This window comes from Parasteatoda tepidariorum, chromosome 3 (genome assembly GCF_982258835.1).
Source record: "Parasteatoda tepidariorum strain Cologne lab strain chromosome 3, Ptep-v5.0, whole genome shotgun sequence".
NCBI classification, from domain to species: domain Eukaryota; kingdom Metazoa; phylum Arthropoda; class Arachnida; order Araneae; family Theridiidae; genus Parasteatoda; species Parasteatoda tepidariorum.
In genome coordinates this window covers 72,928,855-72,953,674 of record NC_141757.1, presented here as the reverse complement: position 1 = coordinate 72,953,674, position 24,820 = coordinate 72,928,855, and the positions used below count along the sequence as shown (strand labels likewise).

Below are 24,820 nucleotides of genomic sequence, written 5' to 3'. Positions count from 1 at the left end.
ATTTTTTTGAAAAGCTTAATGCCAATTATAAAAAAATGCTGAAAAAAATACATTTATAACTTAAAACAAATTTCTAACAAATGTTTCTTAATAACATAGTTTTCTTATATTTAAATTTTAAAGAAAAATCGTACATTAATAGCATTTCTATAAATGCCTTCAAAAACCTTAAAATCACTCGTGAAGTTAATGTAACTAACACCACTTAAGAATAATATCCCAATCACTTAATTAAGTTACACGCCATTTAGTTTATTTACTTCGACGAAAAGTGAAGATTCATTTCAGCGTGTGCAATTGCAGGGAAAACGTCTTCAACGAAGGGTGAGAAATGGCGATAAATCATCACTCATGTCTGACCAGTTGGCGACGAAAAGCCTCAAATGCAACCCCAATGTTGAAAACAGGGAGCCAGAGAGTGTGAGTTGCGATCGGTTTTGGAGTCAAAATTGTAGTAAGGAAAAACTTGCTGCTTGCTCTGTCTCCGGATCAATAGCTCATCGCTCAACAAAATATTCCATTTCGAAAAATCGAATAATTCTAACCTAGTTTGTGAATTAAAATGGAACATAATAAAAATGCCAATGAAACTTTTAATGGAAACTGGAATATAGCAGAGTGTGAAATATTGTTCTTTTTTTATTAAGGGAAACATCTAATTGGCGTGTGTGTATTTCTTGCTTTGCCGCTTAGCACGTGGAGTTTTCGGGCGGTTCGGTGAACTACTGTTTATTCAGCGATCATATTTTATTTTGTGTTGTGTGATTCATGGATTTTCACATTTGTGAATAATTTGGCTTTTTTAACTTTTACTGGAATATTATTTTCGATTAAAAAATGAATCCATCTGAAATAGACGAGTACCTTTCGGAATTAAACAAAAAACTTAGAAAAGGATGGACTTCACATATAAATGAAGAAGGAAGGATATATTATATGAAGTAAGCTTTAAATTTAATTATATTAAACTATATTAGATAGTAGATGATTAGAAATATTCTATCTTCGTATAATATTACGCTACGCTGTAAAAAATCCCGGATTACGTAAAAAGTACCGGCACCCCGGGTGCATCATCCGTAAAATTAACTTTACTGTTAAATCCATTTTTAATGTAAAAATTTATGTCATATTTTTTACAAGAGTAATTAATTAACTACAGTGATTTTACAATAAATATTGCTGTAAAAATTACGGTGTTTAAAATATTTTCTTCCGTTAAATTTTACTGTAAGAATGGATTTTATTCGGAATTTTTTACTGCGTAGAATTAAGAGCTTTATGATTCGAAGTGATATTGTAGTAAAAATAAGAACATTATCTTCAGAAAAAAACACTCTTAAACAGAGAGCCATTTTCTACATAAATAATGTCTTAGTAATACGGAATAAAAAATAGTTTTATACTTGAGTTAAATGTTAAAGTTTTTTCTTAACCGAAAAACTTTTTTGCAATGTTTTGTGTAAAACTTTTCGCTAAGAAAGTTAACTAAATATAAGCACTATAATTTAACTACAATAACTATAACTGAAATATATTAATTATATATAACAATGCCTAGTAGTTTAAATTTAATTACATTATACTAAAATTGCAGATGCTTGGAAATATTACATCTCTGTATAATATTTGATAGACTTACGATCTTTATGGTTTTATGTTACATTTTTGTAAAATTAAGAGCATTATCTTTAAAAAAAAGCTTTAGCAAAAACCTTTCGTCTAAACAAATATTATCTTAGTCGCATGAAATAAATATTAGTTTTATACATAGGTTAAATGTTACAGGTTCTTAAACTAAAGTTCTGAAATGTCATTTGTAATCTTTTTTCATCAAGTACTGTAATTTATATCTGTAAAATGAGGTTAAAAGGAATTGCTATTAAATATTGGATTAAAGTTAATTTTGATCAAATATTTACTGAATACACTTTTAAGTAGATGCGTAAGAGGGTTTACTTTGGACTTCTTCATTAGAATTCTTTTATAATGCTAAACTCTTAAGAAGTCTTAAATATTTGTTTTTTAAAATAATGAAAATTACTTTTTATTCAATGCGTAAAATTAAAGTTTATTGAGTCAATCATTAAATTTATTTATAAGTTGATTTTGAGAAGAAAAAAAACTTTTGCTAAATTTTCATATTTGAATTCATATTTGCAATAAATTCATAAAATTTCATATTTGTTTTCAGATAATAATTACCATTTCTTATTTGCTACTGAAATTTAATTGGTGTGTTATTTTTGTAATAAATATATTAAAGTATAAAAATTACATCTAATTTCATGGGAAAAATTAAATGGTATTGTACTTTTTAGAAGGGAATTAATCCTTCATGTTAACTAAATGCAGTTAATTTCAGTTTTTAAACAACTGGAATTAAAAAAAGTAAGTAAAGAGATATGAAAAGAGACAGGTTGGTTTAATTTAAACTATATTAAGTAAAATAAAATAAATGCATATCGTAAATTGTAATATAAAATATGAGAAATTTTAGGACTCAAATTGAATTGAAAATTGATGAACTAAAGGACAAACATTACATGATAAAATCTTAGAAAATTTACCATAGAGGAAAGAGGAACAATTTAAATAGTTTTTCCATTTTTTTCCTTTCCTTTTTTTACTGTAAAAAATATTATATTGAAAATCAAATAAATAATAACGAATTTTCGAAATTGCTATAAAATTTAAAAAAATACATCAACAGTTCGCATCAATTTATTTACTTGAAAAAGAGTTAATCTGTTATTTTCGTTTTTTTCAATCTAGAAACTCGTGTTATTTGAAAATTTAATTAAAGTTTTGCTATTTTTATTTCAAAAGCTTATCTCAATAACAAATGGTCCGCAAATAAATGTGAGTTAGTGTAATTAAGAGTAATGCATTGCTCTGTCCCAAAATTCACACCAATTAAATTTTCTCACACAAATTTAAATTAATGTTTTTACTTCATTAATAATTTTTAAAATATGCATGAAAATACCTGTCCTGTGCTGCATAAGTAAAATTAAAATAAATATTTTCGAAATTAAAAATCATGATGCTAGTGAAAATGAGAGTGTGGTTTAGTAAAAGTTATCATAAACTACACAGAAATACACGTTTTTCTTGCTTACACGCTTCATAAAGTTGACCGTTTAATTGAGAAAATGAGAAAATGTTGCGAAAAATAACAAACTGAAAGAAAAGTTAATTTTATAATTTATTCTTTAAGGTATTCAAAATATATATTTTTACATTTTATTTGTATATTGATATATAAATAAAAAATACTGGGTATTGTCTTGAAAAACACAGTTAAAGAAAGTTAAAAGAGAAAGTTTTATTTTACGAAAAATGTATGAATGTTTATAATTTACATAATTGCAGTGTAGGTCATTGAGTTCAAACTATTAATTTTTGAAAATCATATCCTGTAATTAAAATAGAATTGTAAATAGAATTTAAGCCTGCTTTTTATAGATTTGTTATAATATGCAACAATGATGTAAAAAAGAATGCTACAAGGAATGCATTTGAATTGAATGATTTTTAAAAATATTAAATACAATAAGGAAAAATTTGTCGATATGGTAATGGTGATTGGATTACAAGTTAAGCATTGATTTCAGTATTTTGATTAGTAACTATCGTTTTCTACAATATTAATGAAATCTGTTAGGTGATGCTTGTTTTATTTTACTGTGCTGCTAATAACATTAAAATTTCTTGTTTCTCTAATTAAATTAATAGTTTTTTTCATGTAAAACTGAAAAACGGAATATTTTTAGAGCAACTTCTTTTCTTTTAAATTTGACTCTAAAGAGAAATAAAAAAACGCTAATCTTACCATAGAGTAGTAATTTAAAATTAAATCTAAGAAAAAATAATTTTTTATGTTATTTAATCACAAAACTTATGACATACGAGGCAATGATAGCTGCTTAAGGCTTAACTTATTGTACTTAAGATATTATACTGCTAAAAATGTCTAAAAATAACAAATTTCTACGTTGTCTTTTATCAATTGAAAAAAAATATAATTAAACACATAAAGCTTTGGTTTTCTTATGTAAAAATGTCTAAAATATTTTATTTAAAATTTATTCTTTAAACAAAACAAAAGTATTATTTTAAAATCCCTCAAAAATGATTCTTTTCTTGTCACTGGCAGCTGTTTTTTTTTTACATCGAAAGATTCCTTTGTAATAACTTTTCTTTTTTCAAGTTTTTTTAAAATTCTGTTTGAGAAAGTAAGTCTTTTAAAGTGCCAACACCAATTTGAAGAAAAATCTTTCAGATGTAATCAAGTTCACGATATTGAAATTTCATTAAAGTTTAAACAAAAGAAATATTTGCATGTTTAAAGCATTAAAATTTTTAAAAAGGCCTTAAAATTTAGTTTTTTTAAAAATAGAATTCGTGGAATAAACTACACAAGTTTTAAACTTTTTAAATCTTTTATACTTATTTTCCTTTCCTTTTTAAAAAAAGGTATGCTTTTTTAAATCTGAGACTGCTTATTGTTTTTATTGCATAAAATTTGTGCCTTTATTCTGTTTAAAAATATAAGTCTTTTAAAGTACCAATATCAATTTGAAGCGAAATATTTTAGATGTAATCATGTTCAGGATATTAAAATTTCATTAAAATTTAATCCAAAAAAAATATTGAAGCTTTTAAGACTTTCAACTCTTTAAAAAGGCTTTAAATTTTTACTTCAACCTAGAAATTTAAATAAACTACACAAGTTTCAAAATCTTTTTGTAAATATTTTTAATTTTTCCTTGAAGAAAGTATGCTTTTTTAAGATTTTAAAATTGCTTATCGTTTCGATTGCAAAAAATTTACGCCTTCTTCAAAGGGGGCTCATTAAAAAATATATATCGTGAAATTGGTTTTTCTAATTTAAATTTTTTAACAAATTCTTAAGTATTACATTATTTTACTGATTTATTTATGTCATTGGTAATTTTAATTTTATTTTAATAAAAGTTTTATTTAAAGAGTTTTAAGCAAAATTTTATTATTGCGCAAAAATAATTTTTGAGAAATAGAAATTTTTTTTTATAAAAATAAAAAATTTTCAACTTTAATTTTAAAACTTAAATCTGCCACACTAGTTTTTCGGCTCTAATTTTTCTCAAATGCTGATTGAAATTGATGGAATTTCACCACTTTTCACAGCTATTTTTATTTATCAATGATTGCATGAAACAAATGTGGCATATCCATCCACTGCTTTATTTGCTGTTATTTAAACAAATATCAATAAAATATTTTGCCGTTATTTAGATAAAATGTGTAAACTATTTCTATATAATATTTAAATACTTGAAATGTAATTAAATTATAAACTATCATCATTTTTTTTAACATTAAAAAAATTTCACAAAATTTCAGAGAAATAAATATCTAATTTCAATTCCATCCCATTTCCAATTCTAACTACTGACAGTGCGTAATATTCATCCAAACATAATATATTTGTAGCATTTATGTGAACACAATATTAGTAACGTAATAAATATTTCATATAAATATTTAGCTTGTTGTAAAATATTTAAGCTAAAATTTTGAAATCTAGAAAATTGATTTTATGTGTTTTAAATTCTGAATTTAATAATATAAACTTATGCCTAGCTATACTATTTATTAATTGTTAGTAATGTTATAAAATAATTTGAGACTTTTCTTTATGAAAGTGACTAACGAAAATTGCCTCGCATACCGTTTGTAATATGAATTTTGTTAGAACTTAAGAAAGAATCTACTCGCAAAAGAGTGGGAGGAATTTAGAGATTTGCTTACTTTGCAAACACTGAATTAAAATGGTTTCTCGTGTTTTAAATCGCGTAACCTTTTATTTCTTTTTAAGGCGTATGTAAATGCACCAATGAGCCTAGACTCTACTCTAAAGAAGCAATAGAATTATTGATAAAACAGTTAGCTTAATCTACGCGGTAACAATACTGATAACAGCTTAATTTAAAAATTGCTTTGAACTATTTATTGAAATAAGCAAAAGAAAATGTTGGATTGAAATTTATAGTTTTTAATTTATTTTTACATTTTAAAACGTGCTCTGAAAAATGATAAATTAATAACCGTCTTTCTAACATTGATACTATAATATTTACTTTTTTGTTCCATTTATTTATCTACCTCTTCTGTTTTTATATCCTTAGATGGCAAATTGCACAGGATAAATATTGCAAGTAAGTCAATATGAAAGCAGTAAAATATTTCATAGCCCATTTCAAAAACCAATATTTTTAAAAGCATTTGCTATAACAATAAACTCAAAACAAATCAAAAATTTCAACGCAAAACAAATAAAACAAATACAAAACAAATTAGGTGAAAAAATTAAAATTGCTAGGTAATTTATGTCCCTCCCTAACAATGTACGTTGTTTTAAATAAAACTAGGAGGCTTCGCCTCCTGCTCGCTAGTGCTCGCCAACCCCCGGAACTGTTTTCGCAGTTCATTTCGGATTGCTTCGCAATCCGATGCTCGCTTTTGCTCGCGCATTGGATACGTTCTTAACGTCTAGCTTTTGTATACTTTTTTGAACACTGAAGTTCCAAAAACTTTTCACTGTAGAAAATTCTAAACCTGTACATTTCAATATTAATTTGAAATTGCAAACAGTTCACGTATTTTGCTTAATCACACTATTCTAAATTTCGGTTGCTGAGAAAAGTAACTGCTGTAAGTTTTGTTTTAAAGTCTTTCCCACCAGAGGGCTAAAGCCACGTGTTGTAAAACAATATGAAATAGTACTGAACGCCGGATGTAAAGCATCGGCTTCGATGAAGATAATTTTGTGAGAATTTTTTTGATAATTCGGTGAGAATTCACCCGATTAGACATATGATGCTCACTACGTGCTCTTGCGCGCCGAAGCCTATCAATTAAAACGTATTAGCGTTTTATATAATATAGATTAGCCATATGATGCTCACTACGTGTTCTTGCGCGCCGAAGCCTATCAATTAAAAATGAAAACTGTTGCCAACGCGAGAAAAGAAATATCATCGATTTTATTGATACATACGTATTAGCGTTTTATATAATATAGATTAAAAAAAGAGCACTAGAATAGCTTTTGATTAAATTATTAGATTTCGCTTACTAGATGCTATCGCGTACTAGATAGTACACTATCGCGTAGGGGTAGAAATTCGTTATGGCAGGCGATATTTTACGTTACGATATTTTATGTCTAGCACGGAATCTGAATCTACTTTTTTCTGAATAAAGTTCAGATTTTTGAACTTTAAATTTTGGGAAAAAAGATAAGTTTCTAACTTTACGATGCTTTCGAAATAGTTTATCTAGGAGAATGAAAAATGTTTGACCCCCTTAACATTATTTTATTTTTTATTAACTCGTCATATGTTTAAAAAACTTTATCGATACAAAAAAAAAATTACAGAATTATAAAACGCATTTATACAAAAGTAATTTCATGGATGAAACTATTTTTTATATTTATTAATCAGTCTCTTAGTATTTTTTTAAAAATATTGATTGAAAATTTCTCAATAACAGTTTGAACACATCTCTTGTATGATTTTAAAGCTTGCAGATATAAATGATGACAAAACTCACAATATGAATGAAATCTTACGATAAGTTTTTGAAACATTTAAATTTAATTGTTCAACTATTTTGAATATATTCTTAGAAACTACTTCAAAGATTTCGCAGAACTTTTGGATCTTATTTAAAATTGCGATATTTCAGAAGATTTAAAAATATATTTTATAATAAAAATTTTATATATGTTTAACAAATTATATTTATGTTTAACAAAGAGTAAAAAATCATAAGCAAATTATTTTTTGAAAGGAAACATAGCTTATTGCATGTTTATTTCATTATTATTTATTAAATTTATTGTTTTTAATTTTTTTATAATTTTGGGAAAAGGGTTTTGTTTTGCTTAAGTATTTTCATAGAGATAGGACTAAAGAATGCACAAAACGAAAAATAGATTGAACAACAGGGGATTCATATTTTTGATGACTTTGAGTATAATATTAAGTATAATATTGAGTATAATATTAATTATTTGAGTATAACACATCATTCAGATTTTGTTTATCCCCACGTTTCGAGGGTTGAGGGCTGCATTAAGAAAATATCATAACTTGGATCTAGTCTTCAAACAATATTTTATACTTTTCTTCATGATAATCCGGACATCAAAAGTAATTCAAATGTTCCCTACTTTTTGGGAGCTGTGCAGTAGAGTTAGATACTGACTTATTAGTTTGCTGATTTGAATAATCAATTTAACTCTAGAATGATCAACAAAATCAAGTCACTGAAGTAATTGCTTGAAGTTAGAGTCTTAAAGTTTGAGAAAAATTCCTCTCAATTTATTTAAGTGACTAAAATACAATGATTAATTTCACCCAGATCAGAAACTGGATTCAAATCAAGGGTGAAATCGTGACCTGTCGATTTGAATCAGGTAATGTAATCGATTTAACTCAAGCAATGCGCTTCTCAGGGAAGGAATTATGAATTCCCGAAATTAAAGTTCTAAACTTAGTGAAGTATACTTAAAAAAAATTTGGTTGAAACTACTAATATATGGTTAAATTTACTGTTTTTCTAGCTCCGTGGGAGGTATTACTCCGAGGGTTTAGTATTGGTTTTGATAACATTTTCATTGAAATATGGCTTTATAATATGTGATATAATTTGGTAAATGTGCCGAAATTTGGTAATTTGGTAATTTAAAATATGGCTTAAAACCATTTATTTGGTTTAATTTACTCTTCAGCCTTGTGTGTTTTTCTAGATGTGTGGTAACAAGAACTATATTTTTGAAAACCAGAATTTTTGGTAAACATAAGAATTGAAAAATTACCAAACGAGTGTTTAAAATACCCTACATTTTGGTTATATCACCAGAAGTAATTGTTTTTTACCTGAAGCGTATGATGATGAAGCGTGAGTTTTTTTCCTCCGTGTGATGCACCTAAGTAGAAAGTGTATTTTTAAAAAAAAATTGTACTGGATTGTGGGAACTGTGACTGAAACAACTAACGGAAACAATTAATTATAACATTCTTGCCTAAGAAAGTGTACACACCTAAAAAAGGAATTGGAATTTTCTGAAATAAATTTAGCCTTATAGAAATTTTAGAAAACAGATAAAACATACATTTTTATGAATTGAAATTATTTTATATCAATTTTTGCTCATTAAGGACGAATAATTTTTATCAGACTTATTTGAAATAAAACAAATAGTTAATACAATTTGAATATTAATATTTGTTTAAAAAGACGTTTAATTTAAAAAATAATCATTATTTTCATGTCTTGTTGAATAGTTTAAAAAATAACTGAAATATATTTTTGGTATATTTTCTTTTTATTTTCGACTGCGCATTTTTTAATCGTAATAGTTTATTCTTATAATTTGCAACAAAATTAAAAATGAGCATTTATAATAATATATTTTGTTTATCTTTATTTTATTCTTAGTTATACTCTTAACTTTTGCTTATTTTTATTTTAATATAAATACAGTCTCAATGTAAAAAAAGTTCAATTGATTTTTATAAATGTTTATTGTTTCATTATTTGCATGTAAATTATATAAAAAAATCATGATAAAAAATAAATCCCTAACTAAATATCAAAACAAAATATAACATCATGCAGCTTAATTCCTTTATCATTTTAAATTTAAAGGGATTATTCCTTTTCGTTTACTTTAAAATTATTTGTTCGTTCTTAAGTAAATATTTTAAGAAAATAATTATTCATTCATTGTTTTACGTTTTTTTAAGAATTTAATTATTTATTGACAAAAGCAACTTGTAAAAGCAGCAGTAAAATACACAACTGAAACTGAACGAAATGATTAGCAAATAAACTTGTTAAATACCAAAACTGAACAGCTTACGTTTTTACCAAACTTACGCAACTCGTATGAATCATATATTATTTAACTTTTGAAGCCACTTATTTCTAAAGGATAAAATTCAACCAATGAAATTAAAGAAATATATGACCTTTTAAAGCAAATATATCCGATGTTTAATGAGCAAATAGATTGTTAAAAGAGTTTTAACTAAATTATACTCCGTTGCAAGTTAAGAAAAGTTCATTGCGGTATAAGATTTAAGTAATCATCCAACACTGCATATAGTTCCGTTATATTTTGTTATTAAATTATATAAATATGCTTTCAAAACATTATAAAAGCTTTTAAAGGTTAAATACGTCAGGTAAAAATTTAATTCACTCTATCTAGAATTATTGAAAAAAAGTTATAGTTTCTTATCCTTACTGGAATCCCAGGCTAATTAGAACTCATATTTATTAAATGAGATGAATTTTTCGGTAATGAATTGCTGTTACAAATTGGTTTTGCACTTGTACCAATGTTCAACTACGTATCCCTTGTAATTTCTAATCGACTCAAGAAGACAAGGAAACACTTAATTAAGCATTAGAACAAACGATTATGGAAGATTTTTTGAGGGAAACTCATTCCCATATTCACTATATGGATGTGAAAATCTCGAAACCCTACCGTTTGTTTTCTATTATAAAATATGCAAAAACTTACTTGTATTTTTAACTTTTTCTTGAACTACAAGTAATAAGAAATTAAATATTTTGGACATATCAAAAATATTATTTTTAATTCATTATTTTATTATTTTTGATTATTATTTTAATATTAATAATTATATTAATTATTTTAATATTATTTAATTAATTTATTATTTTAATTTTTTTATAAGAACTTTTCTTATACCAAAAGTAAAACACATAAGTTTTATTACATCGGAAGGTATGAAAAAGTAAGTTTGTTTTATTTCTTAAATAGTAAAAAAAATGCTTCTCAGTTCGTAAATAAACAAGAAAATATAATTTTACTATTATTGCCTTTTATTTTTATTGTTAGCTGCTTTTCTTATGGATTAAAATGTGCAGAAATATGTAATTTAAATTCAAAAAATCTTACATCTTGAATAAGTCAAAAAGGATTTTTTGGCAATAAATTATTTTTTCATCCTTCAAAAACAAAATAAGGTTTTATTTAACCGGAAGATATAGTTAGTAATTGCTTTAACTGTTTTTATTTCTTAATCAGTAAAGAAAAAAATATTTGCTTGTATGTAAATAAGCAGGAAAAGTGAATGCTATTATATAATTGTTATTGTCCTAGTATTTTTATTGTTGTCTGGTTCTTTATTGAAAAAAAAATTCAAAATAGGCAAAAAAATATATTATTTAAATTAAAAAAACATTTTCATTAACATCTTAAATATTTAAAAAAATAATTATTTAGGCATAATTGACAGTGAATTTCCATTTATCAAATATAAAATGCATCTTTTACTTTACATGAGAGGTATGAGTTAGTATGCTTTTAACTTCTTTATTTCTCAATCAGTAAAGAAAAATGTTTCTCTTTTTGTAAATAAACAAGGAAATTGAATACTATTATAGTATTGTCATTATACCGTTTATCCTTTTTGTTGACTGGTTTCCTTATTATTAGAAATGCACGCAAAAACATCATTTAAATTAAAAAAATACTCTCATTAACCTCTTTTACATTTAAAAAATATAATTTTAAGCATAAATCACTGAAATATTTCTTTTTATCTGAAACAAAACATACTTGGTTATTCTACCTGAAGATATGAGTCAATAGTAACTTTATTCTTTATTTCTCAAACAGTACATAAAAATGTTCCTCTGTATGTAAATAAACAAAAAAATTGAATACTATTATAATATTGTTGTTTTCCCCTTATTCTTGTTCAGCTGGTTTTCTTAATGGTATAAATTTACAAAAATATACTATTTAATTGAAAAACATGTTTCTGTAGTACTTATAAACCGAAAGATTGAATATTTTAGGCTTAATGCACTGAGAATTTTTCTCATATCAAAAACTTGTCCCAATTTTATTTTGTCGAAAAGTATGCTAGTACTTGATTTAAAATTATTTTATACATTAATCAACAAAAAATACTTCTTTGTACTTAAATAAACAGAAACATTGAGTATAATTTCATCATTGATATTGACTGAATTTTTGTTTGTTTAGTCTCACAATTTCAAGTTTAGGCAGTTTTTATTTTATAGCAGTCTTTTAGCTGATTGTTTTTGGAAACCTAGGAAGAGCAACTTTTATGCATATGGTATTTTAGATATAGATTTGAAATGCACGGAATTTTATAAAATACGAAACATGTTTTCATGAAAATGTATTTTATGCCAGTAAATAAGTTAAAATATCATATTTTATCAAGCTTTAAAGTGAAAGTATGTAACGTTGCAAGGCAAGATTACTCAATAAAAACATACTTTGAAGAATTTTGTTGAAATCTCTACTTTAGAGAATTATATTAGACATTTGAGAATATTTTCAGGAAAACATTGCGCAAAAGTGAGATTATAAAATAGTAAAATATTCAAATGTGAAATTTGAGATAAAGATATTTATTTTTGTTTATTAAAAAGGATAAGCATAGGAGGCAAAATATTGGAGACAAGGAGAGGAGGTGACAAAAGAAGAAAGAGAGGAGACTACGAAAATACAATATAAAATAAATTTACTTAATACAAAAACACAAAAAGTCAAAATCTTGAACAACTTTTTTTTAAAATTAATTTAGATATTAAAGATTATAAAGTATTTGAAGCAAATATTCTTAAATGTACTTCAATTAAAACATAAAAAAGTAAAAAATAAGATAAGTAAATATGCTATTAAATAAGTAAACTACTGACTTGTGTCTTAAACTGCAACACATTATTAATACATTTTAACTATTATTATTTTTATTATCATTTTAGAATTCAGAAATTGTTATCTTTTAACTTTCAACCATATATATAATGCTATATCATGTGAATTGCAATAATTTAAAATGAACAACCAATCAGAATGAAAAACAATATGCATATTTTTTTTTAAAAAAATGAAGTTTAATGAACACTAAGAAAAAAGCATGGTAAAAATTACTAGAATATGGAAAGATTTACCATATTTCTGGATCTATGCGGACATAGAAAAGCTCGGTAGTTTTTACCGAAGAGCTTTGGCAATGATTTTGGTAAAATTAAATACAAAATTTGATTTTATATTCTGTGACAAAATTTGGTAATTTTATCATGATATCTTAGAGATACATAAAAATAATCTATTCGGTAAAATTTACATTTTAGTTTTGTATTTTTTACTAAATGTATTGTAATGAGAACAATAACTTTGAAAACTAGAATTTCCAGTAAGCCGCTGCCATAGGAACGGAAAAATTACAAATGAATGGTTTAAATACCTCAAATTTCATTTTAGTTAAGCATGAATTATGCTTTTTTCTCCGTAATGGAAATGTTACTACCATACAATACAGTAATTGTATTAGTTACTTACTGTTTTAATCCGTGTAAGATGGATTTTTATATAAAACTGTGACTGTTCATAGTAAATAGAATTTTTAACTACTTTTAAAACGTTCCACTCTACAGATTAAACATCTTTTCTTTTAAAAAAAATAACACAACTCTGTAAAAGGATCGAATCAAAAGTGTTTCTGATAACTTTTCAGAACTTGCAGTCGAGTTGAAACACTATTTGAAAAGGACTGTTACTGATGCCAACAAAAGGAAATAAGGCTATCAACCGAAATAATGCAAAACTGAGATGCTTATAACGAAGTTAAACGGCTTCAATGGTCCCCGACATAAAACCGCTAGCTTATTTCGTGTAGAATTAATTGTTAGCTTTATCAAGATACGAGATAATTATTCTGCAACATTTCAGAACATTCTTAAAGAAATATGGGATGAAATACCCAAGTATGAAGTGCGTGCTGCGCGCATTGGACTTGTGAAGGGAGAAAAATTAGAGCAAAATGTTTGCGGTAAATATCGAAAACGATTTATCTATATTTTTCACGCAACATTTTTCTTTGTTCTTTTTTGTTTATTTAGTATGAGTAAAAAGTTGATTGTAATATGAAAATAGATAAATCTTCTAGTAAATTGAATAAAAATAATGTTTCAAAGAAAACCCTATGATCTTAAAAACAAGGTTCAGTTTTCTTATAATTTTGATTAATTTTGTTGTTTTATCTTGTATTGCAATATTGGAAGAATTGGTGATGAGTTGCTGAAAAAAAAGATTTTTTTAAATTAATTTTTTTACTATTTAAGAATGGTTTCGTGAGAGACACCATTTTAGAAAAGTAAAAGCCTTAGAGAATGTGTGATTTCGAAATTGCTTTTTTAATCTGTTTCATACTTTTTAATGAGAAAATTATTTTTAAAAATGCACTTATAGAATTTGTTAGAAATAGGATTAATAAGAATTCTAAATACTTCTTCATATTAATAATTTTAATAAGTATGAAATAAAAATATAATTTTTTTAATTATACTGTGAAAAATTTCGGATGAAAATCACTGGCACTCAGGGTGCCGGTACTTTTTACCGCAAAATACATTTAAATCGGAACATGTTACAGAACAAATAATCTGATATACCGCAATTTTAACATTAATATTTATTGTAAAGTCACTGAATCACTTTAATGAACATCGCTGTCAAAATAACGATATAATATTTAAAGGTAAAAATGGATTCTACCGGTATTGCACTCAAAGTGCGGGTACTTTATACCGTAATTTGATCTGGAATTTTTCACAGTGCTGAGCTGAGAACAATTTAAAATCATGAATGTAGGACGCAAAATACTATGTCAAAACTTTTGAAATTTTTTAAAAGATCTACAGTTCTTTTAATTTTTATCTCTTTATATATCTACACCTTTTAAAGATCAAAGCAATTGTTTCAACCATGGAAAAAGATAGTTTTTTTTAAAAAATTTACTGTCTAGTAAATTTATAAGGATACGATAATATAAAACCTGCCATAACATTTATTTATTAAACCTGATTTATTTGCGCGTATAGTTAGTAATAATGGAAAAAGAAAGTAAAAAATTAAAGAATGTTTCGTTATAATTAATAAATCCTATTGACTGCTTTGCAATATTACGAAAATATTTATTAAAATATACATTAGTCTTATTATTTTTTATGATTACGATTGTGGTTAAAAATAAGTAATAAAAAAAATAATGGAATTTTTAAATTTAATAGCAGAAGGAAAAAAAGTCGCGCACCTCTGAGGAAAAAATTCTTTAACTTGTAATCAGCTGCGAGATATATGTTTAATTAAAAATCTTCATAAGTTATTTTTAAAATCTGTTTTTTAAATAATTCATACTTAAAAAAAACATTTTTTTAAAAGCTTACTTTTATGATTTTTTGTTTAACATCTTGAATACTTTGTTAAAGCAATTAAGTTCGAACTATTAATTTTAATAATGTTTACTTTGAAAATTAAATACATGAGGTTGATTTTCATCACTGAGGAAAAAGTATGGGCAGAATTACCAGATTATATAAAATTTTCCTTGTTTCTAGCTCTATGCAAAAACCAAAAAACTCGGTAAATTTTACAAAAGTGCTTTTGGTAAAATTTATAATTAAATATAGTTGTATAATATGCGATAAAATTTGGTAAATGTGATAAGATTTGGAAATTTTATCATGATACATTAATGCAGAACGCATACGTTACCAAAGCACTTATGTAAAATGCACCCCCTGAAGACGTCAGATTCAGTTGTCGTATTTTTTCATAATTTTCATTTTTCATTGTTTCTTTTATTCTTTCAAATTTACTTTTCAGTTTTGTATTTTTTACTAAGTCTGTGTTAATAAGAAATATAATTTTGAAAACCAGACTTTCCGGTAAATCGTTACCATATGAATGGAAAAATTAACAAATCAATGGTTTAAATACCGCATTTGGTTTTATTAACCAGAATTATAATTTTTTTTACCATAAATGTCATCATAGAAAGGAAATTTCGACAGAATTTTTTTCTCCCAGTTATTTGCAAACGAAATGTTTAAATCATCTGCATTAAAGAGCTTTTAAATTAAGGTATACTTAAAAAAATATTTTTATGAAATCTATAATTTGATTGAAGTTTAGAAGAGAAAAAAATTCTTGTAAAATTACCGTACTGTATTTTAGAGACATTTCTGGTTGCAGAAAAACAGGTTGAAATATTTATTTGGGGGAATTCTTTTTCGTTTATATAGTGATGGATTACCGGAAATTCTGATTTTCAAAATTTTCGTTCTTACTACCACACATTTAGTAAAAAATAAAAGAACGGAAAAGTAAATTTAACCTGATAAATGTTTTTTTATGCCATGTTCTAAAGTATCATGATTTAATTGCCAATTTTTAAGACATCTATCAAATTTTATAACATATTATAAAAACGTATTATTGCTAATTTTACCAAAATGCTTTAGAAAAAATTACCAAGCTTTTTGATGTTCCCATCGAGCCAAAAACATGGATTTTTTTACCATATTCTGGTAGTTACCATGTTTTATTCTCAGTGCACAAAATCAGTTTTAATTTTATTGTTATAAATGAGTATTTTTTATGGTTTTTAATTTAAATGTTCTATGATTTAAAGCATTGGTGGATAAAATTGCTTCGGTAAGCATTGCAACCTTAAACTACTATGTTTATTCAAATATAGTTATTATCCACGCCCATTAGTTTTAAACAGAAACTGAATATATATATTGAGAGAATCACGAATAATAGTTATCTACAAATGGTGGAAATTTTAATATAATACTATAACTAAATCCTCCCGTTTTCTGAGCAATGAATCACGTATTTAGAATTGATATTAAATGCGACTCTTTGGAGTAAATATTTTAAAATATGTAAACTATATCAAGCATATTCTAGACTAAGCAATACGTCACCATTTTGGAAGTTGAGATTTATAATGTCTAGTTAGTGTCTTGCACAGACAGTGGCGGAACAAGTTTGAGCATGAAAGCAATTAAATCTTCTTCCTAGAGTCTTAGATACCAGAGAATTTTAAAAGAATTCATTCGTCAAATAGAGAATGTTTCAAGGTCGGAAGCAATTTATCTTGCATTGAAACTCCTTTATTCTTACAGACATTATCCCGAAAGAGACATATGGTTGGAAAATTCTTTTAAAATATTCAGCTTCATAAATGACATTGAATAAGGGAAATGTTTTGGTAAAGAAATTGATTTGCTTTTGTGTGAAGTAAAGAGGAAGAAATTTTTTTTAATCAAAATTAATGTGTAGAAGAATTGCAAAATGAAAGAAGCGTTCTGCGTTTTAGTGACATTTTAAGCATACATGAGCCTTTTGTTTTAAAATCAGCATAATATAATTGATCATCTGATTGTTTAATAAATGATGCTTTATCGTCAGGAATATATTAGTTACAATATTGTGCAACGTAACTTGGAAGTCCAATCTTGATGCTATCAAAAGTAATACTTGATTGAAATATACATTGACATGACATTAATTGGTGCCATTTACAGTGTCACTGAGTTTTAGTGATACAAAAGTAATACTCAACTAAATATTCTCATCAGATATATACACTGAAGATTTTGCTTGTCTTTGTCCATTCCCTATTCATTCAGTGTATGAAGTATAAATACTTTTAACATGAAGGCCGAATTTCAAGTTACACTGCGCAACACTGACAATGATATTTATAATTACTTTTGTTAGTTTAAAAACCTTCATCGAAGTAGGTAGCGAATTTAGATTCAAGTTAAACTTAAACTAATATTACACATAGGAGTGTAAGCTTAAACGGCCTTACTTAATCAACTGTATTAGGATGACTGAATTAGGGTTCAAAACTGCTCTTGATTTGAATGTCATTTTTCTATATGAATTTGTTCAATTTTTCATGCTTTTTTGTACATGCAGAAAAAGGAACATTACAAGAAATGCACTGTAAAAAATTCTCGATCAAATTACGGAGTAAAGTTCTTCCCTTTGGATGTAGCATACTTAAAATAAATATTTACCTTTAAATACTATACCGAAATTTTTTTGTGGAAATATTTATTTAATTTTGGTAGATTCAATGATTTTACTGTAAAAATTACGGTATAAAAATAAATTTCGTTAACTGTAGGTATCAAATAGTGTGTGTGTCCCCCGTTTGCAGAGCTGCTCCACCTGTCCTGCCATAAAATCCTACTGACCTGCCTCTGTCTATGTTTGACCTGGGGTTTTGTTATGGTGTAGTGAAAGTCCACCCCGTCCAATAAGGTGCCCTTTTTGGCTAAAATATCTGCTTCCTCGTTGCCAGGCTCCCCCGAGTGGGCTTTAATCCAATTGAATAAGCATTGTTTGTTTTGAACAATTTCCTTAATTTCTTCTACAAGAGGATCTGTTGGGGTTGGGTTTTCAAGGGCCTGCAACGAGGACTTTGAGTCAGAAAAGATAGTGTATTGTTCAATATTGTTATTGTTTGCCCAAAGGGTAGCCAATTTGATTGCCGTAAGTTCGGCGGAGTAGATACTACACTCATTATTTAAACGTGCGGTCTGTTCGTAAATAGTATGGTTATCCAGTTTCACCAAGAAACCACAACCCACCCGATCTTCATTAGCTCCTGTGCTTTCATTGGTCACCTGTTTCTTACTCCCATCAGTGTAGAACTCGTAGCCAACTCCCCTCGGTGAGCCGAAACCCCTACTAACGATCTTTAACTTAGTAGGGTCATACACAGGGACTGAGTAAGGGATATAATTTCTAAGTTCATCTGTTTGATAATCGCTGTCGTTAAATTCCTCTGGTGACCAGGTATGTCGTTTAATCGAAATAGTTGCTCTAATTTTTAAGTCAATAGGTATGACTCCTGCAAGTATTTGTAGTGCCTCCGTGCTAGTTGTAGAATAGCATTTAGTGATGTTGAGCAATGGAATTCTTTGGATAGTTAGGAGCTTCTGGTTTATTTTAACTTTATTCTTATACCACACGGAGGCACCATAAATGATTTTCTTTTCAATAGCCTGCAGGTATATCAATTTCAAGATATTCGGACTAAGTCCCCATGTGGCTCTACTGAACTGTTTTAGTCTGTCATAGAACGTGATGATATCTGTTCTTAAATACTCCAGGTGTGGGATCCAGCTCAGCCGAGGATCGAGCACCACACCAAGGTATTTCAGTGTCCTGTCGCATCTTACATAGGCCGTCCTGGTCCCCTCCATTTTTAAGCGAGGTGTTCTCTTAATACATTTCGCGTCTTTGGGGAAGGTTATAAGTTTTGTCTTGTCGGGTGAGAATTTTAATTTGTGACTACCGGCCCAATTTACCATATTTTGAATAATTTCGGTCCCCAGCTTATCGAGACGATAAAGAATGGTGTGCTTCATTAAAAGGAAGACGTCATCAGCAAAGGCCAGTAGTTTGCAATCGTTAAAATCAAAACTAGTTAAAAGAGAATCAATTAAAATTAGCCATAAAATTGGTCCCAGCGATGATCCCTGTGGAACACCAATATTAGTTGGTAAAATAACAAATTGATCATTAAAATAATAACAGACATGTCTGTTGTTAAGGAAATCGTAAACAAGTGCCAACACCGAATCACTGAGCCCAACTTTAATTATTTTACTGCTGTTGCCATCAGACTCTGTAATGTTTACATAATGTTACTTTTTTGTATTTTATGTACTTTTTTGTTTTCTTGATTTTAATAAACATTTACCCGTACGCCCTAAATTGGGGCAGGTCGGGGTAAATATTTCATAAAAATAAATTTCACGGAAAAATGTACCAGAACACTAAGCCCTGGTACTTTTTACAGAAATTTAGTCCAGAATTCCTTACAGTGTACTAATAAGTGATTCATGCAATGCTATTTCACCTCTGTATTCCTATTCAAATGAAGTTGGGATATTTTGGGACTGATTTATAATTGTGTCCAAAAAAGGTGCTCACGGGTAGAAAAAAAATTACTATACATATAATAGAGTTTCGGAACATATTTTTGAAATAAATTTTTTTAAAAGAACCAATCTTTTGAATTTTTTGTGATGCTATTTGATTTAATGATTAGTATACAAAAAATGTTTAAAATCTTCCTTGTTGCAGTTAAAAAGTTAAGAAATTTAAAGAAATTAAAATGTCTAAATTTTTCTCTCCCTTCCCATGCATAGATTTTGGTAGTTTTTTTTGTTTTTGAACTGAAAACTGAAAAGTAAGAAAACTAATTGCGATTGATAAGCAATAAAACAAATCTCTAAACTTTCAAAATTGTTTAGGTTTTCTTGTAATTGTCGGGAAAAAAACAGCGTCACATCCCTGTAATATTGCATAGTAAGGGAGGGAATAAAAACCATGTTGTACGTTTTCAAAATTACACAGAACAGAATTCCTACATAAATTGCATACAACATATATATATAATTAATTTCATGCAGCTTACAGCAACTCGGAATTACGTCACAGAATTTTTGCTGGTAGATGCTCAAACAAAATTGTCCCAGAAATTTATTTTTATAGGAAATTTTGTCAGTTTTTGTTATTGTAGTCGTCGATTATAGTACAAAAAGTAGGAAGTTCCAATTTACACTGAAAAATGTAAACATAAAAATTTCATGACCAGAAACAATTCATACACAAACACACATAAAAACATTACCCATGATATTTCACGTCGCAAAATTATTTGATCCTTAATTGTTTAAAAACCTGTACACATTGCATGAACAGCTGCCATATCAAGGCTATTGTTTATTTTCATTGAAACATCAAAATTCATTTCTATTTTCCTCTCGAAAGAATGCAAAAAGTTTCTTTAAACGGTGAAAATTAATTTTAACTGGTTTAATATTAAATTATGTTTTTCGTAAGGAATTATTTCTACGTTTTTGACAAATTTAGTTAATCGCTTCCAAACAAACGCGAAATCAAATGTATCTTTTTAATTCTTTGATTTAGTCGTGTTCCCTTATTATTTGATTTAATTCAAAATCGGGTTTTTTTACTTCGTTTTATATCATCATGTGTATTGTCTCTTATACTTGGGTAATTATTTTTAAATGCATTTATTCCAGCTAAATACGCACATTATATATGAGAAAGTGTGATTTATTTTCTCATTTACCTGCGTAAGGAATGAACAAAATTCTTTTGCTCTGAACTGAGGGAACATCATGAAAGCTCAGCATTAACTTATTTATTGCTATGTATTTTTAATGACTTTAAACATTTAGATAAGGTAACTTTTTTTGAGCAAAGTTCTGAAGTTAAATTATGAATGGTACTAGATAAGTAATTATAGTGCTGATTCCTGTTCTCTCTTGTAATTAGCATAGTGAAGCTGGAATGAACATACATTTTGTAAAATTGTATTTTTCGGTTGCCTGCATTACCATACATTTCACAATCACTATAAACGGAGGCTAAATAGGATCGAGGGTGTTGAATTTTAATTTCACAAACAAATAAAAATAACCGAATGGATTTGGGAAATATATAAATAAGTTACACTTTTCGCAAAAGTGACATTTTATGTCAAATTTTACCCTATTATTATTTCCAATTATTATTATTATTATTACTATTTTACTCTATTATTAAAAGCTTCTAGAATATCCCCATGCCACAGTTCCACATTGAACTCAAGTTCCACAAGTTCAGCTCATAATACAATTCGATTTTACAGCTTTATTTGGGCATTGAATTGATGAATGTTTTCAGTTCAGTGACACCACAGTAATGTGTAAATAGGTTTAAAAATTTCGATAATATGCATGAACTTAGCGCCATATTAAAATAGGCACTAACTTGAGCAATTTTAAGGTTCGCTCTAAATCAGTGGTCGCAAAACCTAAAAAAGCTTCTGAGCTACAGTACCCTTTTATAATCCTACTGTGAGCAATCAACCATAAGAACTATTAAGTTTTTTTTAAATAAAAAAAAACTTACACTTACATTCAGCAGCTAAGTTAAGGAATCAAGTAATGTCAACCGGAGTGTGACCGAGGTCTACCGAAAATGCCCCATCATGTAATTAAGATCAAATCCATTAGAATATGATAAAATTTACCGTCTTTAGGCTGTATGTAAATGCAAAGTAATTCTTACGAAAGAATTTTGGTAATGATTTTTGTAAAATTAACAATGAGATGAGGTTTTATAACATGTGATAAAATTTGGCAAATGCGATAAAATTTGGTATCATGATACCTTAGAGGATGACAAAAAAAATCCGTCTATTTGGTTAAATTTACTTTTCACTTTCGTAATTTTTACTAAATGCGTGGTGAAAAAAACTATAATTTTTAAAACTGGAATTTCCGGTAACATGTTACCATGTGAATGGAAAATTTACCAGAATAATGGATTAAATACAAGATATTTTGGGTTTATGAACCAGAATTTTTTTTAAAACCAGAAATGCCATTGTCATACAGTGCTGTAGTTTTAGCAAAATTGTTTTTCTCCGTGTAGTAGCTCGCGATAGACGGTTTGGCAATTAATGCTCTAAGTATTTTGGATTAAAACATACCCAATATGCGGAAACATTTTATTGCATTGATGGAAATCCTTGTGTATTATTAAGCCAAAAAATGTGCTAAAAAAGAAAAATGTTCTTCTGTAGTATTTGAAATAGTAGCTTATAATTGTATTGTTTTAAGTGTTTAATCCGAGTATCTCTTTGTTTAAAATCTATAAATATTTTTTTGAAGATAGAAATACATTAAAAACTAATTAACATCTTTATAACTAGTATATCTCAGTAATTAGTTACGCTATTGTGATAGAATTCTTTTTATGTATCTGTTTTTACTAAGAGGAAAGATGGCCCATCGAATAAACAACAAATAGAATAAATTTGGTTAGTTTAATGAAAAATTTTTTTTTTCCACAACTGTTGGCTTGGAGATAATTCTCTCCATTTGACTTCGAAAATGATTAATTTTAAGCAAAAAATTGTTAATCATGAAATATCCATGACAATATCTGTATCGATTTTTTTCTGATTAAGATCAGAATATTAACTTTAAACAAAAGAAATATTAATAAGTGTGTCCAAAATAATTAAAAATTTAATACGAAGCTGGTGAAATATTCAAGAATATAAAGTTATTGTAAGAAAATACCATTATATACATAAAAATAAATTAAAGCAATTCATAGAATATTTATAATAACGACAAAATACTTCGTTTGAAGAGAAAAAACTGTGCAAATATTTTTGGAATTAAGAAATTTAAAGCAAGAAGCATACATACAACTATTGATTTGTTGTCTTCTAGTTTCCCTATCAATTTTTTAGCGACAAAGTTATTTCTTGCCTGTAGGTATTTTCAAATTAATTCAAACTGGATTCTTATATCTCGAATACAAATATTTAACGAAGGATAAGGTTTCGAGGTTTTTTCATAATTTGGTTTTTAAATTGAAGGAAATAAATGATTATTCAGTATATCAAGTTATATTAGAATGGAATTTAAAAGAAGGTTATCAACACTGCTAGAATTTTTGTAGTTAAAAATGGTTAAATATCAATTTATTTAATTGCTTTTTTGCCATATTCATCCAAAACAGATAAATAGCTATAAAAAATGACATTCAGTATGTCATATTGTGAGAAAAAAGATTTTGTTAATTGTTTTTGCCTAATAGGGTACAAAAACCAGAAAGCTATCCCCGCCAACTAGGCCTACTTTATGAAATCCTTTTGTTTCGTGTAGTTGTATACAACTAGCTGAGGGGGCTAATCGGTCAATCTGACCGATTGAACAGGGGTTCGAATCAGAGCGTTGATGTCAAATATTTCTTCCATTCCTTCAATTGAATACCTGAAGAGTTTCCAGTGTTCTGCCCTCTTCAATCGGTGACCTTAAACAATTAGAATACGAAACTATCATTCACTCATAAAAGGTGTAGTCCGTTTAAGTTTTATTTTCATGGTTTAGAAGCAATGTTACTTGTGAATAGTTACGAAACCGTATAGTTTTGCATTCACAGCTTATTAGCCGTACCAGTTGTAAATGGTTTCAAAACCGTAAAGGTCAAAAAAAGTTCCTAACCATAAACTTTTTAGGTAATCGGTTGGACAGACTGCTGCTGCTCATTTTATCGTAATTTCAGAATGAAAATTTTGACAGTGTAGTTCTTTTCTTTTGAAATTATTTTGTATTTATTTTTTCAAGAAATTTTAAGTGTTGGAAAGTTTGGTGAGTATTGAACTATATCATAGTTAAAAAATTTTACGGATTTTATTGTGGTGCAAAGTGGAACCCACACCATTATTATCCGTTTTAAACTTGATTACACAACACTATTGTTGACTTATGCTAACCCATAGTTCAATTTAATGATTCATTTATTTTACAGCAAATTTGTTCTGTATTATGTTTTGTTAATATACTGATATTAATGCTCAACGTTGATTGGGAGTGTTCTTTAGTACCTTAAGAAAAAGGTATGATCAAAACTACCAGAATATGGTAAAACATACCATATTTCTGGCTCCATGGGAACAATTAAAAGTTCGGTAATTTATCAATGAGCTTTGGTAATGATTTTGATAGAAATAACTATAAAGCACGGCTTTATAATAATAAGTGATAAAATTTGATAAATTTATCATGACACCAATGAGCATGGTATAAAAACAATGTATTCGATTAAATTTACTTTTTCAGTTTTGTATTTTTTACTAAATATGTGGCAATAAAATCTACAATTTTGAAAACCAGAATTTCAGATGGACTGTTCATATATGATCGCTAAAATTACCTAATGAATGCATTAAATACCACATTTGTTTGGTTTTACTAACCAGAATTATGCTTTTCGTGCTAGAAATGTCATTACCATAAAATACGGTAATTTTACCAGAATTTTTTTCGGGTAGATGAA

At 27.2% G+C, this 24,820-nt stretch overlaps 1 protein-coding gene across 1 annotated transcript in view; it reads left to right on the top strand.

Annotated features, from left to right (window-relative positions):
• Positions 1-413: 413 nt before the first annotated feature.
• LOC107455815 (uncharacterized) overlaps positions 414-24,820 on the top strand; it is a 417,369-nt gene continuing 392,962 nt past the window's right edge. Inside the window, exon 1 of the mRNA XM_016073529.4 lies at positions 414-941. Coding sequence (XP_015929015.2) covers positions 838-941 — 104 coding nt within the window. The 5' untranslated portion in view covers positions 414-837. The remainder of the gene's footprint in view (positions 942-24,820) is intronic.